Raw genomic sequence first — 21,341 nt, forward strand, 5'->3', positions numbered from 1 at the left:
GAGTTTTTAAACTCCTTGAAAGAATAAGAAAGGAAGGGACCATGTGTGTCTGAGAGAACCATTGAATCCTCCTTCTATAAATCCTGGAAGCTCATCAGGTTTGGGAACTAGGAGAGGATAGAGTGATCAGAATAAAGGATCAGGAACCTTGGAAAAGTAGGATAAGCACAGTGGTAATCCATGGTGAGGTCTGAACATGCAACTAGTTGCTGACCTGAGGACAGGGAGTTTGGAAGGAATGAATGGACGCTGCTTTCACAAGCAGTAAGCATTGGTTGAGAGGTCCGTTTGTGGTGATTTGCTATGACAGCTGTAAGAAAACGAAAAGAAGGTGAAAGTTGAGCAACCATTTCCTGGCAATGTCCCCAGCCAGTTGCTCCAGTCCAACCATTCTAAGGGACCGTGACCTAAGTATTTTGTTAAGAGCAGCTAAATTACCAAAGTCATTGTCTCATTTCTGAAAAAGGTTAAAAACTTGAGTATATTTATTTTAATTTAATTGTATTCTCATTTATTTGCAATTCAGTCTTGTGTACAGAATAGAGTATGTGAGTAGTGGGGGTTTTAATAACTGGTAGTAATTATACAGGACCTTGGGAAAACTCAAGGAATACATATAAACATGCCTACTCCCAAATTTCCAGTTTATGAAATTCAAATGTCAGATACTCAATTTCGTGAACCTGAGGCATCTCAACACCTCGCTCATGATTTATGATCCATTTTCCGATATGACGTAGAGCAGATGATGCCTACCCTACTTCACATCTAAAACTCAGAGTGTTTAAGAGCTTTGTGGTGAGATGGGCAGTACACAGGACTCTCCCGCCAGGGTGTGCTGCCTTTGTATACTCGGGGAGACCCCTAATTTAGCTCACTGAGCAGTGGTGACAGATGTGAAACTTGAGTAGCAGTGGAGGATAGGAATGGGGCTGTTGGGCTCAGTATAGGGAAAATAAGTAAATTTCAATGCTGTCCCCCGTTCCCACCACTGCCTGCCACTCACTATGTCTTCTATCACAGCAACATTCCTTATACACCACAGTTTATCATTTTGGCCGGGTGGCTGAGGTCTAAAATGGAATAAAGACTGCTGTTGTTTTCAGAATTTCTTGTCCTAATTTATCTTATCATAAATCTTACTTTTTTTTTTATTGTTATGCAATTACAGTTGTATGCCTTTTCTCCCCATCCCTCTACCCCACCCCAGGTGAACCCACCTCCCTCCCCCCTCTCCACCCTCCCCCTTGGTTTTGTCCATGTGTCCTTTATAGTAGTTCCTGTAATACCCTCTTCCCACTATCCCCGCCCCCACCCCCCACCCCCGCCCTGGCTATTGTTAGATTGTTCTTAACTTCAATGTCTCTGGTTATATTTTGTTTGCTTTTTTCTTCTATTGCTTATGTTCCAGTTAAAGGTGAGATCATATGGTACTTGTCCCTCACTTCCTGGCTTATTTCACTTAGCATAATGCTCTCCAGTTTCATCCATGCTGTTGCAAAGGGTATAAGCTCCTTCTTTCTCTCTGCTGCGTAGAATTCCATTGTGTAAATATACCATAGTTTTTGGATCCACTCGTTTGCTGATGGGCACTTCGGTTGCTTCCAGTACTTGGCTATTGTAAATTGTGCTGCTATGAACATTGGGGTGCACAGATTCTTTTGGATTGGTGTTTCAGTGTTCTTAGGGTATAATCCCAGCAGCGGAATTACTGGGTCAAAGGGCAGTTCCATTTTTAGTTTTCTGAGGAAATTCCATATTGTTTTCCACAGTGGCCTCACCAGTCTGCATTCCCACCAACAGTGCACAAGGGTTCCCTTTTCTCCACATCCTCTCCAACATTTGTTTGTGGATTTGTTTATGTTGGCCATTCTGACTGGTGTGAGATGATACCTCATTGTGGTTTTAATTTGCATCTCTCTGATGGCTAGTGATGCTGAGCATCTTTTCATATGTCTCTGGGCCCTCTGTATGTCTTCCTTGGAGAAGTGTCTGTTCAAGTCCTTTGCCCATTTTTTAATTGGGTTGTTTGTCTTCCTGGAGTGGAGTCGAGTGAGTTCTTTATATATTTTGGAGATCAGGCCCTTGTCTGAGGTATCGTTGGCAAATATGTTTTCCCATACTGTTGGTACTCTTTGTAATTTGGTGCTGTTTTCTTTAGCCATGCAGAAGCTTTTTATTTTGATGAGGTCCCATTTGTTTATTCTTTCCTTTATGTCCCTTGCTTTAGGGGATGTGTCTGTGAGGATGTTGCTGCGTGGAATGTCTGAGATTTTCCTGCCAATGTTTTCCTCAAGGACTTTTATGGTGTTATGGCTTATATTTAAGTCTTTTATCCATCTTGAGTTTATTTTCGTGTATGGCATATGTTGGTGATCGAGTTTCATTTTTTTGCACATAGCTGTCCAGATCTCCCAACACCATCTGTTGAAGAGGCTGTTTTTGCTCCATTTTATGCTCCTGCCTCCTTTGTCAAATATTAATTGATCGTATAGACTTGAGTTTATTTCTGGGCTCTCTATTCTGTTCCATTGGTCTATGTGCCTGTTTTTATGCCAGTACCAGGCTGTTTTGATTACAGTGGCCTTGTAATACAGTTTGATATCAGGTATTGTGATCCCTCCTGCTTTGTTTTTCTTTCTCAAAATTGCTGCAGCTATTCGAGGTCGTTTATGGTTCCATATGAATTTCTGCAATGTTTGTTCTATATCTGTGAAATATGTCATGGGTACTCTAATAGGGATTGCATTGAATCTATAAATTGCTTTGGGTAGTATGGCCATTTTGATAATGTTGATTCTTCCAATCCATGAACATGGTACATGCTTCCATTTGTTTGTATCTTCCTTAATTTCTTTCTTCAGTGTTGTGTAGTTTTCTGAGTACAGGTCTTTTACCTCCTTGGTTAGGTTTATTCCTAGGTACTTTATTTTTCTTGTTGCTATATCGAATGGGATTTTTTTCCTGATTTCTGTTTCTGCAGTTTCGTTGCTGGTGTACAGGAATGCCTTTGATTTCTGGGTATTGACTCTGTATCCAGCTGTTTTGCCAAATTCATTTATTAGGTCGAGTAGTTTTTGAGTGGAGTCTATAGGGTTTTCCATGTACACTATCATGTCGTCTGCAAACAGTGACAGTTTCATTTCCTCCTTTCCAATTTGGATGCCTTTTATTGCTTTTTCTTGTCTGATTGCTGTGGCTAGGACTTCCAATACTATGTTGAATAGGAGTGGTGAGAGAGGGCATCCTTGTCTAGTTCCTGATCTTAGTGGGAAAGCTCTAAGTTTTTGTCCATTGAGTGTGATGTTGGCTGTAGGTCTCTCATATATGGCCTTAATTATGTTGAGGACTGCTCCCTTTATTCCCACTTGGCTGAGTGTTTTTATCAGAAATGGGTGCTGTATCTTATCAAATGCTTTTTCCGCATCTATTGATATGATCATGTGATTTTTGTCTTTGCTGTTGTTGATGTGATGTATTATGTTTATTGATTTGCGAATATTGTACCATCCTTGCATCCCTGGGATGAATCCCACTTGGTCATGGTGGATGATCTTTTTAATATATTGCTGGATGCGGTTTGCTAATATTTGGTTGAGAATTTTAGCGTCTATGTTCATCAGCGATATTGGCCTGAAGTTTTCTTTCTTCGTTGTGTCTTTATCTGGTTTTGGGATTAGGATGATGTTGGCTTCATAAAAAGAGTTTGGGAGTCTTCCATCAGTTTGGATTTTTTCGAATAGTCTATGAAGGATAGGGGTTAGTTCTTCCTTAAATGCTTTGTAGAAATCTCCTGTGAAACCATCTGGTCCAGGGCTTTTGTGTGATGGGAGTTTCTTGATGACTGCTTCAATTTCCTTTGCTGATATTGGTCTGTTCAGGTTTTCTGCTTCTTCTTCAGTCAGTTTTGGAAGATTATATTTTTCTAGAAATGTGTCCATTTCATCTAGGTTTTCAAATTTCTTAGCATACAGGTCTTCATAGTAATTTCTTACGATCCTTTGTATTTCTGTGGTATCAGTTGTAATCTCTCCACTTTCATTTCTAATTCTGTTTATTTGGATCCTCTCTCTTTTCTTTTTGATGAGCCTACTTAAAGGCTTGTCGATTTTGTTTATCTTTTCAAAGAACCAGCTCCTGGATTCATTGATCCTTACAATTGTGCTTTTAGTCTCTATGTCATTTAGTTCTGCTCTGATCTTGGTTATTTCCTTCCTTCTGCTTGCTCTGGGCTGTCTTTGTTGTTGTTCCTCCAGTTCTTGTAGGCATAGGGTTAGGTTGTTTGTTTGAACTGTTTCTAACTTCTTAAGGTAGGCCTGTATTGCTATGAACTTCCCTCTCAGGACTGCCTTTGCTGTGTCCCATAGGTTTTGGGTTGTTGTGAGTTCGTTTTCATTTGTTTCCAGGAAGTTTTTGATTTCTTCCCTAATCTCGTTCTTGACCCATTCATTGTTTAATAGCATGCTATTCAGTCTCCATGCTTTTGAGTGTTTTGGGTTTTTACCCTTGGCGTTGGTTTCTAGTTTCAGACCCTTGTGGTCAGAGAAGATGCTTGATATGATTTCAATTTTTTTGAATTTGTTGAGGCTTGCTTTGTGTCCTATCATGTGGTCTATCTTTGAAAAAGTTCCATGGACACTTGAAAAGAACGTGTATTTTGCTTCTTTGGGATGAAAAGCTCTGTATATATCAGTTAAGTCCATTTCCTCTAAGGTATTGTTAAGTGACACAATATCTTTGTTGATCTTTTGTTTGGAAGACCTGTCCATTTTTGATAGTGGGGTGTTAAAATCCCCTACTATAATTGTGTTGCTGTCAATATCTTTCTTGAAATCCTCCAATATTTTCTTTATGTATTTGGGTGCTCCTATGTTGGGTGCATATATATTTACAATGTTTATGTCTTCTTGGTGGATTCTTCCTTTGAGTATTATGAAGTGACCTTCTGGGTCTCTCTTTATGGCCCTTCTTTGGAAGTCTATTTTGTCAGATATGAGTATTGCTACCCCTGCTTTTTTTTCCTGTCCGTTTGCTTGGAAAATTTGTTTCCAGCCCTTCACTTTCAGTCTGTGTAAGTCTTTTGTCCTGAGATGGGTCTCTTGTAGGCAGCATATGTGTGGGTCATGTTTTCTTATCCATTCAGCTGTTCTATGTCTTTTGATTGGAGCATTTAATCCATTTACGTTTAAGGTTATTATCGATAGGTAGTTATTCATTGCCATTATTTCCTACCTGTGTTCCTCTGTCTTTCTCTTTTCCTTCCTTTCCTTAAAGCAGTCCCTTTAGCATCTCTTGCAGAGCTGGTTTGATGGAGCTGTATTCTTTTAGACTTTTTTTGTCTGGGAAACTCTTTATTTGGTCTTCTATCTTGATTGAGAGCCTTGCTGGGTAAAGTAGTCTTGGTTGCAGGCCTCTGGTTCTCAGTACTTGGAATATTTTTTGCCATTCTCTTCTGGCTTGGAGCGTTTCCATTGAGAAGTCAGTTGCTAACCTTATTGGGGCTCCCTTGTATGTTACTTCCTTTTTCTCCCTTGCTGCCTTTAAGATCCTCTCTTTGTCTTGGAAATTTGCCATTTTAATTATGATGTGTCTTGCAGTGGGTCTCTTTGGGTTCCTCTTGCTTGGGACTCTCTGTGTTTCCTGGATTTGGGTGACTTTTTCTCTCCTCAGATTAGGGAAATTTTCCATCATTACTTTTTCAAACAGGTTTTCTATCCCTTGCTCTTCTTCTTCTCCTTCTGGTATTCCTATTATACGGATATTGTTACGTTTTATGTTGTCCTGCATTTCCCTTATTGCCTCTTCATTCTTTCTGAGCCTCTTTTCCTTTTCTTGCTCCTTCTGGGTGTTTTTTTCTACTTTATCCTCCAGCTCGCTGATCCGATCCTCTGCTTCATCAAGTCTGCTTTTAATTCCTTCTACTGTGTTCTTCAATTCAGAAATTGTATTCTTCATTTCCGCTTGGCTCTTGTTGATATTTTCTATTTCCTTTTTCATGTTGATATAGTTTGCAGTGAGTTCATTGTAGTTTCCTTGTAGTTTCTGGTAGTTCTCTGTGAGCTCAGTGAGTTTCCTGATAACCATTGCTTTGAACTCAGTATCTGATAGTTGACTTGCCTCTTTTTCGGTTAGTATTCTTTCTGAGACTTCCTCCTTTCCTTTCATTTGGGAATTGTTTCTTTGTCTTCCCATTGTTTGTGAGGCTCTTCTTGTTGGCCTCTGCGTCTTAAATTGCTTTGTTCTGACTTCCTGGATTTATGATATGAACTTCTATGGTAGAATGCCAATGGGATTCGGTGGTGCTGTCTCCTTACTCTCCTGTGCTCACTGGTCTTGAGCTGACGTTTATGTGTTTAACACGGTCTAACTCTAGTCTTTTCAGCACTCCAGGTTTTGTTGTCTCACCTGTGGGAAAAAGTGAAAGGGGGGGCGAAAGAAAAGAAAAAAAAAAAACACACACACAAAACAAACCAAAACAAAGATGGGAAGGAGGGAAAAAGGAAATAGGAAAGGAGGAAAGGAAGGAAGGAGGGAAGAAGGAATAAAGAAAGATCGGAGGCAAGATAAGAAGGAATTTGAGCAAAAATTAAAACATAGAAATAGATAAAAGAAGGCAGGAAGAAGACATAAAAATGGTAAAGGATGGGAGGAAGAAGGAATGAAAAAAAGGAAAAAAAGAGAGAGGAAGAAGGAATTCAGGGGGAAAGGAAAAAAAAGAAAAAGGATAAAAAAAAAAAATCTTCTGTTGGCTTTAAACCGGTCAGGTTATTTCTGCTGGTGTCCTGTCTGTGCAACGGGAGGGGGTGGTTGGAAGGATTGGTTTCACTTTTCTCTCTTCCTGGGTCACACTCTTCGCTGTTTTGTAGGTGTGGTCCCTGGCAGTCAATCAGTCCGTTGATCAGCCAATCCAGCCGCTTTGGCTTGTGACGCGTGCGCGCGCAGCAGGGGAATCCAGCCGCTTTGGGTCTGTGACGTTATTTTGTGCCCTGAGCACGCAGCCGGGGGACCAATCGAGCCGCCAGGGCTTGGAATGCTGGCGCACAGGTGGCGGATTCAGCCGCCTTGGGGTTAGGACACTCGCCAGCAGCTTTGTATTTGGAAAACAGGCACCCAGCCGGCCCTGTGCTTGGTGAGCGCGCGCAGCCCGCTGAGCCACAGGCTCTGTGCTTGGGGGCCCGATCCAGCTGCCCTGGGCTTGAGACTCTCGGGCGGGCGGGGCCGCCCTGGGACTGAATCACGCGGCACTCGGTTCTGAGGTTTTGGGCCTGTGGGTGGAGCAGCTAGTCTCTGCTCCAAATTATCTCGGAGGTTTCAGGTGTGGGCGCCCCTCCGGGGTTTCAAGTGTGGGTCCCGTTCACTAATCTGCGCGCGCGACCGGACCTCAGGTGAGCGTAGCAGTCCAGGGGTGGAGGGGGAGGGGCGCCAGGGGCCTCGGCTACTACCGAGAGTTCTCTAATTAGCCCCTGAGTGTCTCTATTTTCTTTTTCTTTTTGAGAAATTCCTCCTTTTCAAGCCCCCCTGGTCTAATCAAGCACCTGGCTGCTCACAGCGCAGCCTGGCCCTCTCCCAAGACTCCTGCGGCAGCCCCTGCGCCAGGGCTGGAGCTTCTGCCGCCCTTGTACCGCGCGGTCCTGGGTCCCGTGGACCTTATTGTCCTTCAGCACTCTTCTTACCGTCAGATCTTTCAGTGTCCTCTATCTTTGGTCTCTGATCTTCGTATATGCTGGAATACTGTTGGCTGTTCGCTCTGCTCCTCAGATCAGCTAGGTATTTCCCTGGTGTTGAGGGGAAGTAGACTCCGCTCCCACCTATGTTGCCGCCATCGAAATCTTACTTTTTATAAAAATAATCTGGTCATTGACACAAGCTAGCAAACTATAAGATCCCTCCAACCCCCGCCCCTGCCACATTACTCACAGGCATCCTTTATTGGCCCTATTTAAGTATACCCACATCCAAGTCGCATGAATGTTATAACATGTTAGAAGAATTATGGGATATTTATCCACTTGAGACCACTGTAATTTTATATATTTGCATCCTTTTTTAAAATCAGCTTTAGATGATTATGATAATTTACTCATTCACTAAAAAATTACTTTTTTTGAGCCTATTTCCTTATATTTAAAGCACAAATTTTAGGCTTGAATTAAAAGTAGAGAGAAAGGTTATCCTTTAGTATAAATAAATGATCTTCCATATATTCATCCTATAATATTGTTTAAATTTTAATTACCAAAATTATATTTACTTTTCAAGATAAGTATCTGTTTTCTTAGTATTATTTTTAAAATTTTTAAATATAAGCATTATTTATTAGATATTGGCTAAACTGAAACAGTGTCATGGGAATACACTTAAAATTGATTTGACCTGAAAGTAATAATTGCAAAAATATGCATAGGTATCGTTTAAAGAAAAATCCATGCTGGTTCTTTAACCTAATAATGAAAAAAAAGTTTCTATGTTTTAACTATGTTCTAGTTAAATCTGCAAAGGTACTTTCCTAATTACAGTATTGTCAGTGAACACACAACTGAAATTAGTTAAAGATGGTAGAGACTTGGTCATCTAAAGAATATTAAAAACAAAATTATTATTGCAGAGGAAAATTTGTAAATTAATAAAACCCCACATGTTTGCATACTAGGAATGTATTTACCATTTGGCAAATAAACTTATTGAAATAATAACAAGACATTGAATGGAAGATGCTGTAAACCATAGTAATATGAAAATTTAAGCCTGTATAGTTAAATAATGTCATACCAGAGATTTAAAATTACCATCTTGCACAGGTACTTCCACTCGCTGGTGGGATTTACAAAAGTAAATTAAACAGAAGTCACAGGACTTGAACATTTGTATGAGTAAGAACTTTTTAGCTTTCCCATTTTTTTTGGTATTTTGTTTTCATCTCTATTGTTGTTATTGTTACATATTTTATTGGTTCACTGTTATAGTGCATTTGGTTTATGTGCAGAAAGTTTAATCTAGAAACTATAAATGAAGTCCACAAAGCTAATTAACAAAAAGCCAGATTGCTAAAAGCTTCTTTTTTAATATCGGGGAATTCTCCTTAGATAAAGGTGTGAATTAAAATTAAACAAGAAGTTAGAAGTGTAAGTGTAAAAATAAAGCAAAGGGTCATGTGGAGGAAATACTACACTTGATCTTAGCTAAAAGGCCGGGAAGTGATGATCATGTGGAGGAAATAGAAGTATAGGAGTAGTGTAGAGAAAGTCCTGGAGCAGTAAGAATTGTAAGAATAGGAGAGTAAAATTCAGAGCTGCTATCAAAGAGGCCAGAGGCCACCAAAGAGGTAAAAGACAACCTGATGTATAGAAACCACTAAATCTCTATATTGGGCATGAATTGGTCATCAGAAGTATTTCACCAGTATTAAGTTTCCAAGAATCAAGGAAAGAATGATAATAGGCCAAAATATACTTTTTGGCTTATGGATTTGTCAGTGTTTTCATCTTTGGGAGGTAGAGCACTTAGGATTCTGATAAATTTTATGTACTCATTCCTCAGGAAAAAAATTTATTTGCAATCATTGTCAAGAGTTTTACTAACTACCTAGGTTACAGATCCCAAGTTATAGGTCTCTTGCCTTGGGTAAATAATCTTCCTCTTCTTCCTCTACTACTTCTTATTTAAGTCTCAAATTGTTAGAGAATCTTGTATCTCAAAATTAGTAATTCTAAACAGAAGTAAGAGAAAGAATAATTATTTACCACATATGAATTTTTGCCACATCTTACTGGAGTAACTTGCTATAGTCTTAATGATTTCTTTAGATTTTAGATACTTGTTACTTTCCATAATAGAAGTAATATTTATATGAATTTCAAAAATTAAATCTTAATTTAACCTCTTACTTCAGTACAGTTCACTATGTCCTATATTACCCTTCTTTGAATTGTTTTGAATTTATCTTACTGCTGTGATAGTGCCTTTTTTTCCTTTAAATCACTATGTAAAGGCTTTTATTCTGAAAGTTCTTAACCCCATGCCCATCTATTTTATGTGTAGTAAGACCATTACTGCTAGAAAAGTGGTATAGAAATCAGTGCTTTTAATCTAAATCTCTTCAAATTGTAATTTCATTCAATTGCACAATGGTATAAATCTGGTGGTAAATATATCAAAAAAGAAAACTCAAACCAATGGGCAGGGAGTATTTAAAGTGTCAGTATCATAAACATGAAAAATAATTTGATTTTGCCAAAATTGAAAATTGACCCAGGACAGAGAAAAACTACATAGCCTTAGACCATGTAATGCGTCATCCCTGACTTTCTCTGTGTACGTGCTGCATTTTTGTCCATGCGGAGTAGATTTCTTTATACACATAATTTTGCTTCCCTGTTTTTTTGGTTTGCACTTGACTTTGACTCTCATTAATATGCACTCCACTGCGGCTCTTTATAAGCTTTCAATGCAATGCAGATTGACTATACTCATTGTTTCTCCCCCCCCCCCCTCAATTAGTGAAAGGCAGCATCTAAAAACTCACTGGCTTTCATCAGTTATAGCTAAGGAGGTGGGAGTGAGGCCATGTGGTAGGTCCATGTTCAATTATGCCTGCCTGTGCCGCAGCAGTTGAGGGAAGTGTATTCTCCAGGGATGGCATTCCAAATCATGTTTTCTACACGTTGTTGATCAAGGCCATAAACTCTCTTTTAATGGGAATATTTGAACAATTGTGGCTGCATAGAGCTAAAGGAAAAAAAAAGTAAATTACAAATATTTTAAGATTAATTGTTAAATCTAAGCTAGTAAGCTGATATTTTTATGAAAGTTTCTGGGGAAAATATAAACAGATAAATTCCCAGGCTCAAAATATTTGTATTTAATTAGAAACCTTTTTTATGATTTTGTATATATTTGAGCTGTTGACAATTTTCAAACTTAGTTTGTAAGTCTTGCCCTGATGGTTATTTTTTCTTCCTTTTTTTGTTTGTGTTCACTAAAATTACATAAGTTTCCTTCATAAAAGACAGAGAGAGACAGAGAAAGAGGACTAGAGAGAGAGAGAGAGAGTTACGTTGATAAAACAACCAAAAAATGCCACCTGACATGAAAATTAAGTCTCAGTGATGAAGGGTCATCACATAAGATTTTTGAAATGTTAAAATATTGTCTTACTGGACCAACATTCTCTAACCTCTGTTAGGGATGGGATAATGGCTGTGATAACATCCATAATTAAAATAATAATAGAAAGAAAGATATAATTCTGGCACAGTTTCATTATTCTTACTTCAAAACTCTGGGCAAACTTCTAAGAACTTTGAAGAGAGAAACACTGTGTTCATGACAATTCCAAATATCTTACCATCTCTTCTTTCAGAAACTTAATTGGTTACTACACAAAAGCTTTGACCTCTGTGCTCAGGCCGGTATCTATTCAATTAAGTTTCACAGTTGTGTCTGTACAGGGTAGATTTCATTTGCATCATCAGCACGACTCCAGCACAAGCTCTCCTAGTTCTCACTTGTACTTTTGGACAAACTCCTGGTAGCTCTTTCTACCACACGTCATGTTCCAACCTATTCTAGGTTTAGTGCCCCACAACAGAGTCCGGGCCTTGTCAGTAGACGACTTTTCATTGCAAACTGGTTTATCTGGCTTTCAGGTTTCCTAGATACAAGCTGCAACCTTCTATCTCATTTCTTTAATTTAGAAGCATATAGACTCGAACCTAGAAAAACTAAACTGTGTTGTTCCCTAAATAGCGTCAGTTTTTTTCTTATTATGCCCTTTGTGATGCGCTTCTGAACCTATGCTTTAAAATTACCTTTATCCATTGTTATCAGTTGAATGTTATTTACTACCAAGACATGTCTTAAATGCTACTCTCTGCACTAAATATTTCCAAAAGGTAACATTGATATGTAATTTTTTTCTCTAAACTCCAATAACTGCGAAACTCTTTTTTGGCTTGCATTATAATTACATATGTTCATCTCATATCAGTTTTATAGGACTAACTTAGTGCACAAGAACTATATGAATATAAATCCAAAACCAAATTGAACTATGTGTATAATAAATATAGTTAAATAAATAGAATGTCCTTACCGATTGTGAAAAAAATCTACAGATACATCTAAGTCTTACATACACCTAATTATATTTCCAAACCCACACTTTTCTTCTTTAGGCAACTTCTGTAAGTATACCATTCACTGTGAAAGTTTAATTTGTGAAGGACACTCAAAATTCTGATGAGCCATTTCCTTTAAATTTGTTTCATTATCTAAAAATCATTTCTAAAGCACACTATGTTTTATTTAGTTTCACTGTCTTCCAGTTTATTTGTGAAATGATAAAGTTCTGTTTTGTTTTGTTTTGCAAAGGTAGTAAGTGCAGAACAGAAAAATCTTGGCAAAAATATTTTTTCTTCTGAGGATTGAATAAGTAAGTTTTGCCTTTGCTTTTTGAAAAAAAAAATCAATTTTTATAGAGGCTAAACATTTTTCCCACTAAATATTCCCCTTAGATTGAAGATGTGTGCTATAATCAATGCCATAATATCAATAAATTCACTATCAAAATTTTGCTTAGCATGTTGAATCCTAAGTGATTTTCTGAAAAACTCAACAGAATTTAACAGAATTTTCTATTTTTGTCTTTTCTTCAAATTGTAAAATTCATATATATTTGTTGGAAAATTTTATTCTCTTACTTTCTATTCCAACCCTACTTTTTAAGGATAACCCATATCAACTGTTGGAATATATTATTTCTGAATTTTATCTATGTATATTAAAATCTATATACACAAACATGGAAATATGCAAATATGCATTAAGGCTATTATGTTAAACATTTATTTTGAAATTGGGAGAATGGTTTGCATGTATAGGAATATATGAATTTTGGTTGTTTTAAATGATTTATACACATTTTTATACACAAATTTAATACACAATTTTTTTTCTTTGTTTAATAAATGAAAAAACTTGAGAAAATTAGAGAAAATAAAGTTGCTATGACTTATTTTTTCCACCAGTTATGAAAGATAAACTAAATTTCCCTAAGACATTCCTAAGCATTTTGGACTCCCTAAACCCTCACTAATGGATTCAGTAGAACTGCACTTGATGTATTTATGACCTTCTTAAACAGCAGAGTAGAATCTATTCCAACGTGAAATTACAATGTGTGTTATATATTAGCTACAGGGAATTCTTGCCTTCAGCGTGATCCATTATGGCTGGAATTTATTGCAAGCTAAGTTCTATCCATACTGCTAACAGTTGCATAGAGCTAAAGTTGAGAGTGACAAGAGTTCTAGATGACCTGGATATCTCTAATTTATGGGCACTTAGCAAGACTAAGTGGCCTCGGTGCATCATGCATTTGATAGTCTACTTGCAAAGATTGTGACCTTTCTGTCCTAGTGCTTCCACTCAGCATAGAATTAGAGGTGGAGATGGAATGGTTTTATAGGTCTCTCTTGCAATACTTAGAAAACAAATAACCTTAGAAGGACATTATTCAACTGATTGTCTTTTAGAAGGTGTGCCAAAGGCTAATAGTTCAGGTATTTATTGTTTTTTACTTTATTATTGAAATATGTAGGACTTTTCTTAAATAGCCATTAAAGCAAACACTCTAAAATTAGTAGTAAACATGGAGGTCATCTAATCAAATTATTTCCAGAAATCTAAGAACTAGTCTTAATAAATAATCTTTTTATCCTCAAGTTTTCAGATTTTTAGTGATGGGGCTTGCCTTTTTGTAGGGTAGTCCATTTTGTTCTGTACTATTTTGGATTAATAGAAAACCTCTATTTATATTGAAAACATAATGCTTTGTAATACTTTTATTCATTATTCTTATTTCAGCTTCCTGAAACTACAATGAATAAACTAAAATCTCACTAGAATATTTCACAACAACCATTCAGATATTTAGTGAATATTAAGTTTTTTAGCTTAAACATCCTCAAATTTTATCACATACTTAAAGGTGTTGAGATTTCACATTTTATCCACCCAGAATATGGTGCTCATTATAATCCAGCTATCTCTGCATCGGTTACTATTAATGAATATAAAGTTTGTATTATTTTTTCTCAACCCATTTACAGTGTTGGTGTATAAAGTCATCTTTCACTCATATAATTCAGAATTATATTTTACATTAATGTATGTAGCCATTTATTATATTTTGGTGACGAAATATTTTCAAATATAAATACTATATGCTTATAGTATTTATACTATACTTATTTTAGTATACTTATAAGTATTTACTATAAGTATTTACTTATAAGTATTTTACTATACTTATTTGTTTTTTAAAGATTTTATTTATTTATTTTTGGAGAGAAGGGAAGGAAGGGAGAGAGGGAGAGAAACATCAATGTGTGACCGCCTCTCAAGCACCCCCAGCTGGGCACCTGGTCCACAACCCAGGCTTGTACCCTGACTGGGAATTGAACTGGCAACCTTTTGGTTCGCAGACTGGCACTTAATCCACTGAGCCACACCAGCCAAGGCACTATACATATTTTTATAAGTTACTCTGACATATTAAAATGATTTGAACTTTGACTTTTGTCATTAAATGTATTTTATATACTTCTGAGCTTTGTGACACTCACAGATTTTATACACATGCCTTTAGTGCCTTCATTTATGTCAGTGATTAAAAATGGAATGGGATAGATATTAGAACAGTTATATGGCACTTCGCTAGAGACACTCCTCCATATGTTAATGATGCTTCCATTTATTTTTTCTGAGTACAATTATTTAGCCAAGGACAAATGAATTCAAGTACCTTTTTCTTTATTGGTCATATAATCATCAGATTATACTTCAGTTTAAATATAATTTTTAAAACATTCTCATTTAGAAATGTGGCATGTGGCATTTTTAATGAACATATCCTAGCTTCCAATAATCATTGATCTATTTTTAGATGGATTTTAATCCAAATATCTAATAATTTATTTAAAATCCAATATTATAAGTATGCATATTATGGAGTTCATGTTTTTCACTTTTTGGGATGTTTACCTTTTTATAAGTTAAAAATATATTTTACATCCTTTATGTGTTAATGTGTGTCTGGCATAAAGTAATGTCATGTAATACTCATAATGATTCTATCACATCAATGTTCATTTTTATCTCCACTTGTTGAGATGAAAACACTAAGCACAGAGAGATTTTTCATCTAGATCATAGAGTTAGTGGGTTGTGGAACTCAGTGTGGAAGCCAGGCAGACTCAAGTACTCAGAGTCATCTGTCCTGGACACAGCGCTACCCAAACAATACCCCAGGTTTTGTGAAGCTTTCCATCTAGTGAAGGGAGGAAAATTAAAACAAATTATAAAATATGTAATATGACAAGTGGTGGATGGAAAATGTAATACAGAAAAATAAGTAGTGAAAGGAGAATAAGGAAAGAGATCTTAGGCTGAGGTATGATGTTTTAGATGGGGTGGTAAGAACAGGCCATGCTGATAAAATAATATACTTAGAGGAAAAAATTTATAAGCTTAAAACAAATTTTACAAATCAAATTTTAAAAAGATACATTTTTTAGTATTAAATACTTTGACTCTAGAGTCAGGGTTGTAAGTATGCAACCCAATTCTGTAAATCTTAAGCCACGGAATCTGAGTAAATAAGTTCTGCTTTGAAGATACTTTTCCCTTCACCAAATGTATCATAAATAATAATTAGACAATTTAGCACATATTTATGTATAGAGTATTTTTTGAAGTATAGTTTATAATGATAAACTGACAATATAAAACATCTCATCATAAGTTTTTACTTAGGCAAATCAAACTTATGGACAAAGTAGAATGAGTACAGTTAAATCACAAAGTGTTATAGTAAAACTATATTTACAAATATACGGTGATATTTACTGTGTGTGTACGATAAATGTATATTTGGAGAGGGGGGAAATCATTAAAATAAGCATTTAAATGCATAGAATGATTATGTGTGGTTGAATTATGAATGGATTCTCTTTTGTTTTTCTGCATTTTGATTTTATCAGATATTAGCATATGATATTTTAGCAAAAATATAAATGGACAAAAATGGTATACAAGGATTCCCCAAGGATTTTGTCATTAACACATTATTTTATAAATTAGAAGTTCATATTATTGCTTTTTTAACTTTTGGAAGGACAAAATTTGATGTATCCCATCAAATCTCTGCATTAATTTTGTCATGGATTTATCACCAGTCCTTCAATTGTGAACAGGATGCTACTTAAGACCTTATGTTTTGAGACGTAAAATTGAATAAAATAATTGTAACTGTCTTCTCTTGTCCTTAAACTTGTGCAAAATGGATCAATTTTTATAGTTATTATCATGTGAAAATGAACAAGCATAGAACATTTTATTAAATAAGTACTTTGACAATAATAAGAAGCTTCAATTTCAAAAGTTTTTTTTTAAAGATTTAATTTCTGCATTGCAGCCACCAATGAATATACACTCCATTGTGGTGCAAGTCCAGTGCATCAACAAGAAAGTGGGCACTGTTATCTACCACGAAGTTCGAATAGTGGTCAGAGACAGGAATGACAACTCACCCACATTCAAGCACGAGAGCTACTACGCCACAGTGAATGAGGTCAGTTTCTGTGCACTCTCTTTGTGTTTTCTTATACATATGGCTACCTGTATACTACATATGGTTTGAAATTATTTACAACTATCAAGAAAACATTTTAAAGAATAATGTGTTAGAAGAAACAGCATCTGGATGACTTGAGACACAATTTTAGGAATATACTTTGTTATAGAAAAAATTGATTTATTTATAAAAATTACCAAAATATTAACACTCATAGTCATCTTGGACAATTTTATCCCTGAACCCACATGCTTGCTTACCGAGGCTCCATAGGAGCTATATATTCTCATGGTAAGATGATAGCTGATGAAGTAAATTACTTTCATATCACTGAAGTGGTAGCAGCAATTAAATCCTAGAAGAAAATATGTATTTAAAATTCCATTAACTAAAAGTTATTTCTTCAATTTTAAGATCAAAGTTTGGCAAATTCAAAATATTTTATTATAAATCACAACTGAATTCTTGGAAGAAAATGATCAAATTATAAAAATATTTTGAACATAATATTGCTTTTATTAGAACATGTGTTTATTAGTTTATTTATTTGCTTTTTTATATATTGAGCCAAATCCATGAGTGAGGTACTCCTTTTATGGTTTCTTAAAAACAGCAGTTACTCTATTATAATTACTTCCTTATTCCATTAAGTTAGAAAATATTTCTGAAGTCCCTCTAATATCACCTATTTTATGTACTGTAACAAAAAATAAACCACATTATAGCAGTTCTTTATGTTCAAGATGCATTTTTTTTTTAACCTTCACATTATGTACCTACTTTAAAGGAGAAAATCAGTGCAGTTTGGGTATTAAACATAGCATTGACTCTAACTTCTACAAGCTTCTTGAAATTATTAAAATGTATCTCATTTATCTCAACATTCTTCTATTCATAAAAAAATTTAAGAAATTGTATATACGGTAATCTGAGACTTTATAGTTTGTAATTTTGATGTGATTGTATGAGGAGACAAGCCATGTTTACATAGGCTGCCATCTTGACTGGAAGTCCCTGAGAATTCATACTTTGTAGTACTTTTTTAAAAACCCATAAACTCTTCTTAAGTTTAACAGCACCAGTTACTGGTTAGTTAGTGCTTAACCTTTTTGAGCTACCTTTACTTAACCGGTTTCTACTAAAATAGAGAGATGCTAATTCATGTAATTAATCAGGTTACATGATTAATTATTTTAGCATCTGAAGTATATTATTTCAATGAAATTTTGATTTGTTAACTTCATTTGGACATAAACTGATAAGTGAGTTATGTTAGGCAATAGATCTAACTGTAAAATCTATTCTTATATTATCTTTAACTATTCCTGGATACATATCTTTCACTTTTGTAAAGAAATTTATAATGTTCAATTTGAATTTCATATTATCCAATGTGATACTTTGCTTTGATATCCAAAGCAGTAGTATTTAACTACTTCCACTCACCCCATCCAATCTTTTCAACACCTTGCTGAAAAATAACCTTTTCAAATTCTATTTTAATCATGCCACTCTCCTATTCAAAAACTGTAATTTCAAAGTATTGTCAGGAAAAAGGTCATCTATCTCCATTGGCTGACTTTCAAAGCCTACCATAATATGAACTTTTGTCAAAGTATTCTTAAATGTAAATTCTCTTTGATAAAACTTCACTTCTTTCAGAGTAATTTCTTCATTCCATAAATGTATCCACCTATTGGATAACTCACACTGTTCATTTTACTTAGAATGGGATCCTCCCTACTTTTCAAGTCTCCAAGTTTTATTCATGTTTTAAAGTTTATCTCAAGACCTATTTCTCATTTTCTATTTCTAAAGTTGTCCCCAACTATTCACATTCATTAATATTCAGTTTCTCCAAACTCTAAACTCCTGCAACCTCTCAGTAAATGTTGATTATAGTGATAAAATTTATAGAAAAATCAAACATTTTATCTTAAACATTTTTTGGAGAGGATCAGGTCTTTTTACAAAGTTGTCCTTGTGTCTTTTTCTCTCAACACACTTCCCTATAGCCAACTGAGACAACCCCATTCCACTGCTACTGTGGTCTTATCTTCTGTGGTTTGATAATATTATTTCCCCCTTTGATTTTTAATCTTTAAATTAATTAATTTATTTTTAATTTACTTTTTATTGTTCAATTACAGTTGTCCCATTTCCCCCCTTTGACTTTGCTCATAATTTCATATCTATTTTCTTGAAAAATCAAAAGCTTGTTTAAACCTCAAATATAATCACAAAGAAAAAACAAATTTAGCTATTTTTCTTATCCTTCATTTACTTGAAAAATTCTTCCACAGTAGTACTTCTCTTAGTTTCATTGGCTAGAATGAAGATTTTGTATATCTACACACACATACATCTATATATATCCATTGGGAAAATACACTGAACATATATACATATATGTATGTATGTGTGTATGTATATGTACTCCAACTACATTGCTACCTGTAAGTGTCTCCTGTAACTGCAATGCTACCTGTAAAATTTTAAAAAATGAAACAGATTTTACCTTCTGTGCAAAATTGCAAAATGTTTCTATGCTATGTCTCCTTTTAGGATAAGGAATGAATTTAATGAAGAATAATCTAAATTTTTTTTTAATCACTCAGGATTTAATAGATTGTTGGTGTCAAAATATTTTACGCTTCATTAAAGTCTAAAAAAAGGTATAAACTCATTATCACAGATGTATAAAAGAAGTTTCCCAAATCAAAGCCCTGATTAGTCACTTTCCTTATTCACTGTGAGAATACTGAGGCCTGGAGCAGGAGAATGAATTGGCTGTGTTACACATTAAACTAGTCACAAAGTTGGGAATAAAACCCAAGTTCTCAGTTCAATCACCCCTTTACTGCTTAGTAATAGACATCTTATTATGCTGCATTACAAACATTTTCCTGTAACTTATTTAAAAATAAATATCAGCATTTATAGTTATAGTATTTTATACCATAGTATAATCACACTGAGCATTTTTATGAATGTATTAAATGTCAGTTTATTTTTTTGAAGACTCTATTTATTTATTTTTAGAGAGAGGAGAATGGAAGGAGAAAGAGAGGGAGAGAAACATCAATGTGTGGTTGCCTCTCATGTGGCCCCCACTGGGGACTTGGCCCTCAATCCAGGCATGTGCACTGACTGGGAATAGAATCAGCAATGATTTGGTTTGCAGCCTGCGCTCAACCCACTGAGCTACACCAGCCAGGGCTAAATGTCAGTTTCTTATACTCTTTCTAAACATATTCATATATTTTGAGTAATTTATTAGTCAATAAAATTTATTTTATCACCTTGAGTTTCACCTTAAAGGTATGATGCTGTTATAGCATATGACTTATTTGTTGGTACTTCCTGGAAAAATGTTTTCTTGCATTTATTTCTCTTGATGGGTAGATAGTTTACAATCTCTCAGAAAGAAAGAAGAAAAAAGGGGAGGGGGATGGGAGGGAGAAGTGAAAAGAAAGACAAATTGCAAGAGAAAATCTTTAAATTTTAAGTTATTTTACATCTATATTGTATATTTTTGCTGTAAATTTTTGAAACTGTGCTCACTGCAATATGTTTTATAATTCTTAAGAGATTTGCAGTACTATACAATTTCATTTTATTATGTAGGGTGTGCTTTATCAGTGTGATATTTTCTTTTTACTCAATTGAGAGTAACTGCATTTGAGCTTCAGGAGGAAAATAACTTAGTTCAGATGGTGCCTATGTTTTCTAGAAAATTTGCCTTTTTCATATTTCACTAGTCCATGCATTTAGATTGACTGTGGTTCATTATACTTTCATTTTGTTCATTCACATAGATTATTAGTTAAGCTCACATATTAATAACAGACATATGAGGTCTGTCCAGAAGGTTTCCAGCCCTGTAATATAAAAAATAGAGACATTGTAAATAGGACAGTGACACCTCACCCCTTCAAAGTTGGCATCCTGGGACCTCACACAGTTCTCCCAATTGCCATCATTTGCCCCATTGTATTTTCCTGATTTTCATTGACAGTCTGAAATATCTTTACTTTCAAAGGCGATTTTAGTTTTGGGAAAAGCCAGGGGTAGCAGGGTGCCAAATCTGGGCTGTAGGGAGGCTGCGTCACCTGGGTGATTTGGTATTTTGCCAAAAAACTCTGCATGAGACATGATTCATGAGTGGGCTTGTCATGATGAAGCTGCCAATCACCAGTTTCCCACAGCTGCATCCTTCTGAATCATCTGAAGAGTTTTCACAGAGGAATGTTCAAACCTAATGCAAAATTTGATGCAGATTAATTCCTCTACTCACTCAATCATTTTGAATGCCACAACCACACAGTACACATGCTCCCTCAATGGTGTCTACTGCCCCCACTGACTAATACAGTGAAGTCATCATTGTTCACATGTGCACATTCCAGTCCACTCTCTGGCTGCCGGGTTACTTAGATGTTGCACAAACCATTCTCATTATATTAATAATGGCCGGACTTTTTCTGGATAGACCTCATATATGCAGTGTTTTTAAATTATAATGAAATGTATTATTTTAATTTATGTTCTTATGATATTTATTTTAATGATTTATATTATATTCATGTATTAAAATATTTATTTTTATTTTTTATTTTATGACTTCATAAACAATATGCCTAAACAATTATAATGAACATTCTGTTTACTATTATTCTATTTCAATAAATAATTTAGGGGTATGCAT

General features: G+C 35.3%; 1 protein-coding gene and 1 non-coding gene across 2 annotated transcripts in view; one reads left to right on the plus strand and one right to left on the minus strand.

Annotated features, from left to right (window-relative positions):
• Positions 1–21,341, plus strand: part of PCDH15 (protocadherin related 15) — an 870,634-nt gene that overhangs the window by 405,915 nt on the left and 443,378 nt on the right. Inside the window, exon 8 of the mRNA XM_053923048.1 lies at positions 16,475–16,630. Coding sequence (XP_053779023.1) covers positions 16,475–16,630 — 156 coding nt within the window. The remainder of the gene's footprint in view (positions 1–16,474; positions 16,631–21,341) is intronic.
• LOC112305671 (U2 spliceosomal RNA) lies at positions 9,011–9,199 on the minus strand. The gene has a single exon (XR_002974834.1). It is a non-coding gene; the product is annotated as a U2 spliceosomal RNA (small nuclear RNA).

Source organism: Desmodus rotundus, chromosome 4 (assembly GCF_022682495.2).
Source record: "Desmodus rotundus isolate HL8 chromosome 4, HLdesRot8A.1, whole genome shotgun sequence".
Classification (NCBI taxonomy): Eukaryota; Metazoa; Chordata; class Mammalia; order Chiroptera; family Phyllostomidae; genus Desmodus; species Desmodus rotundus.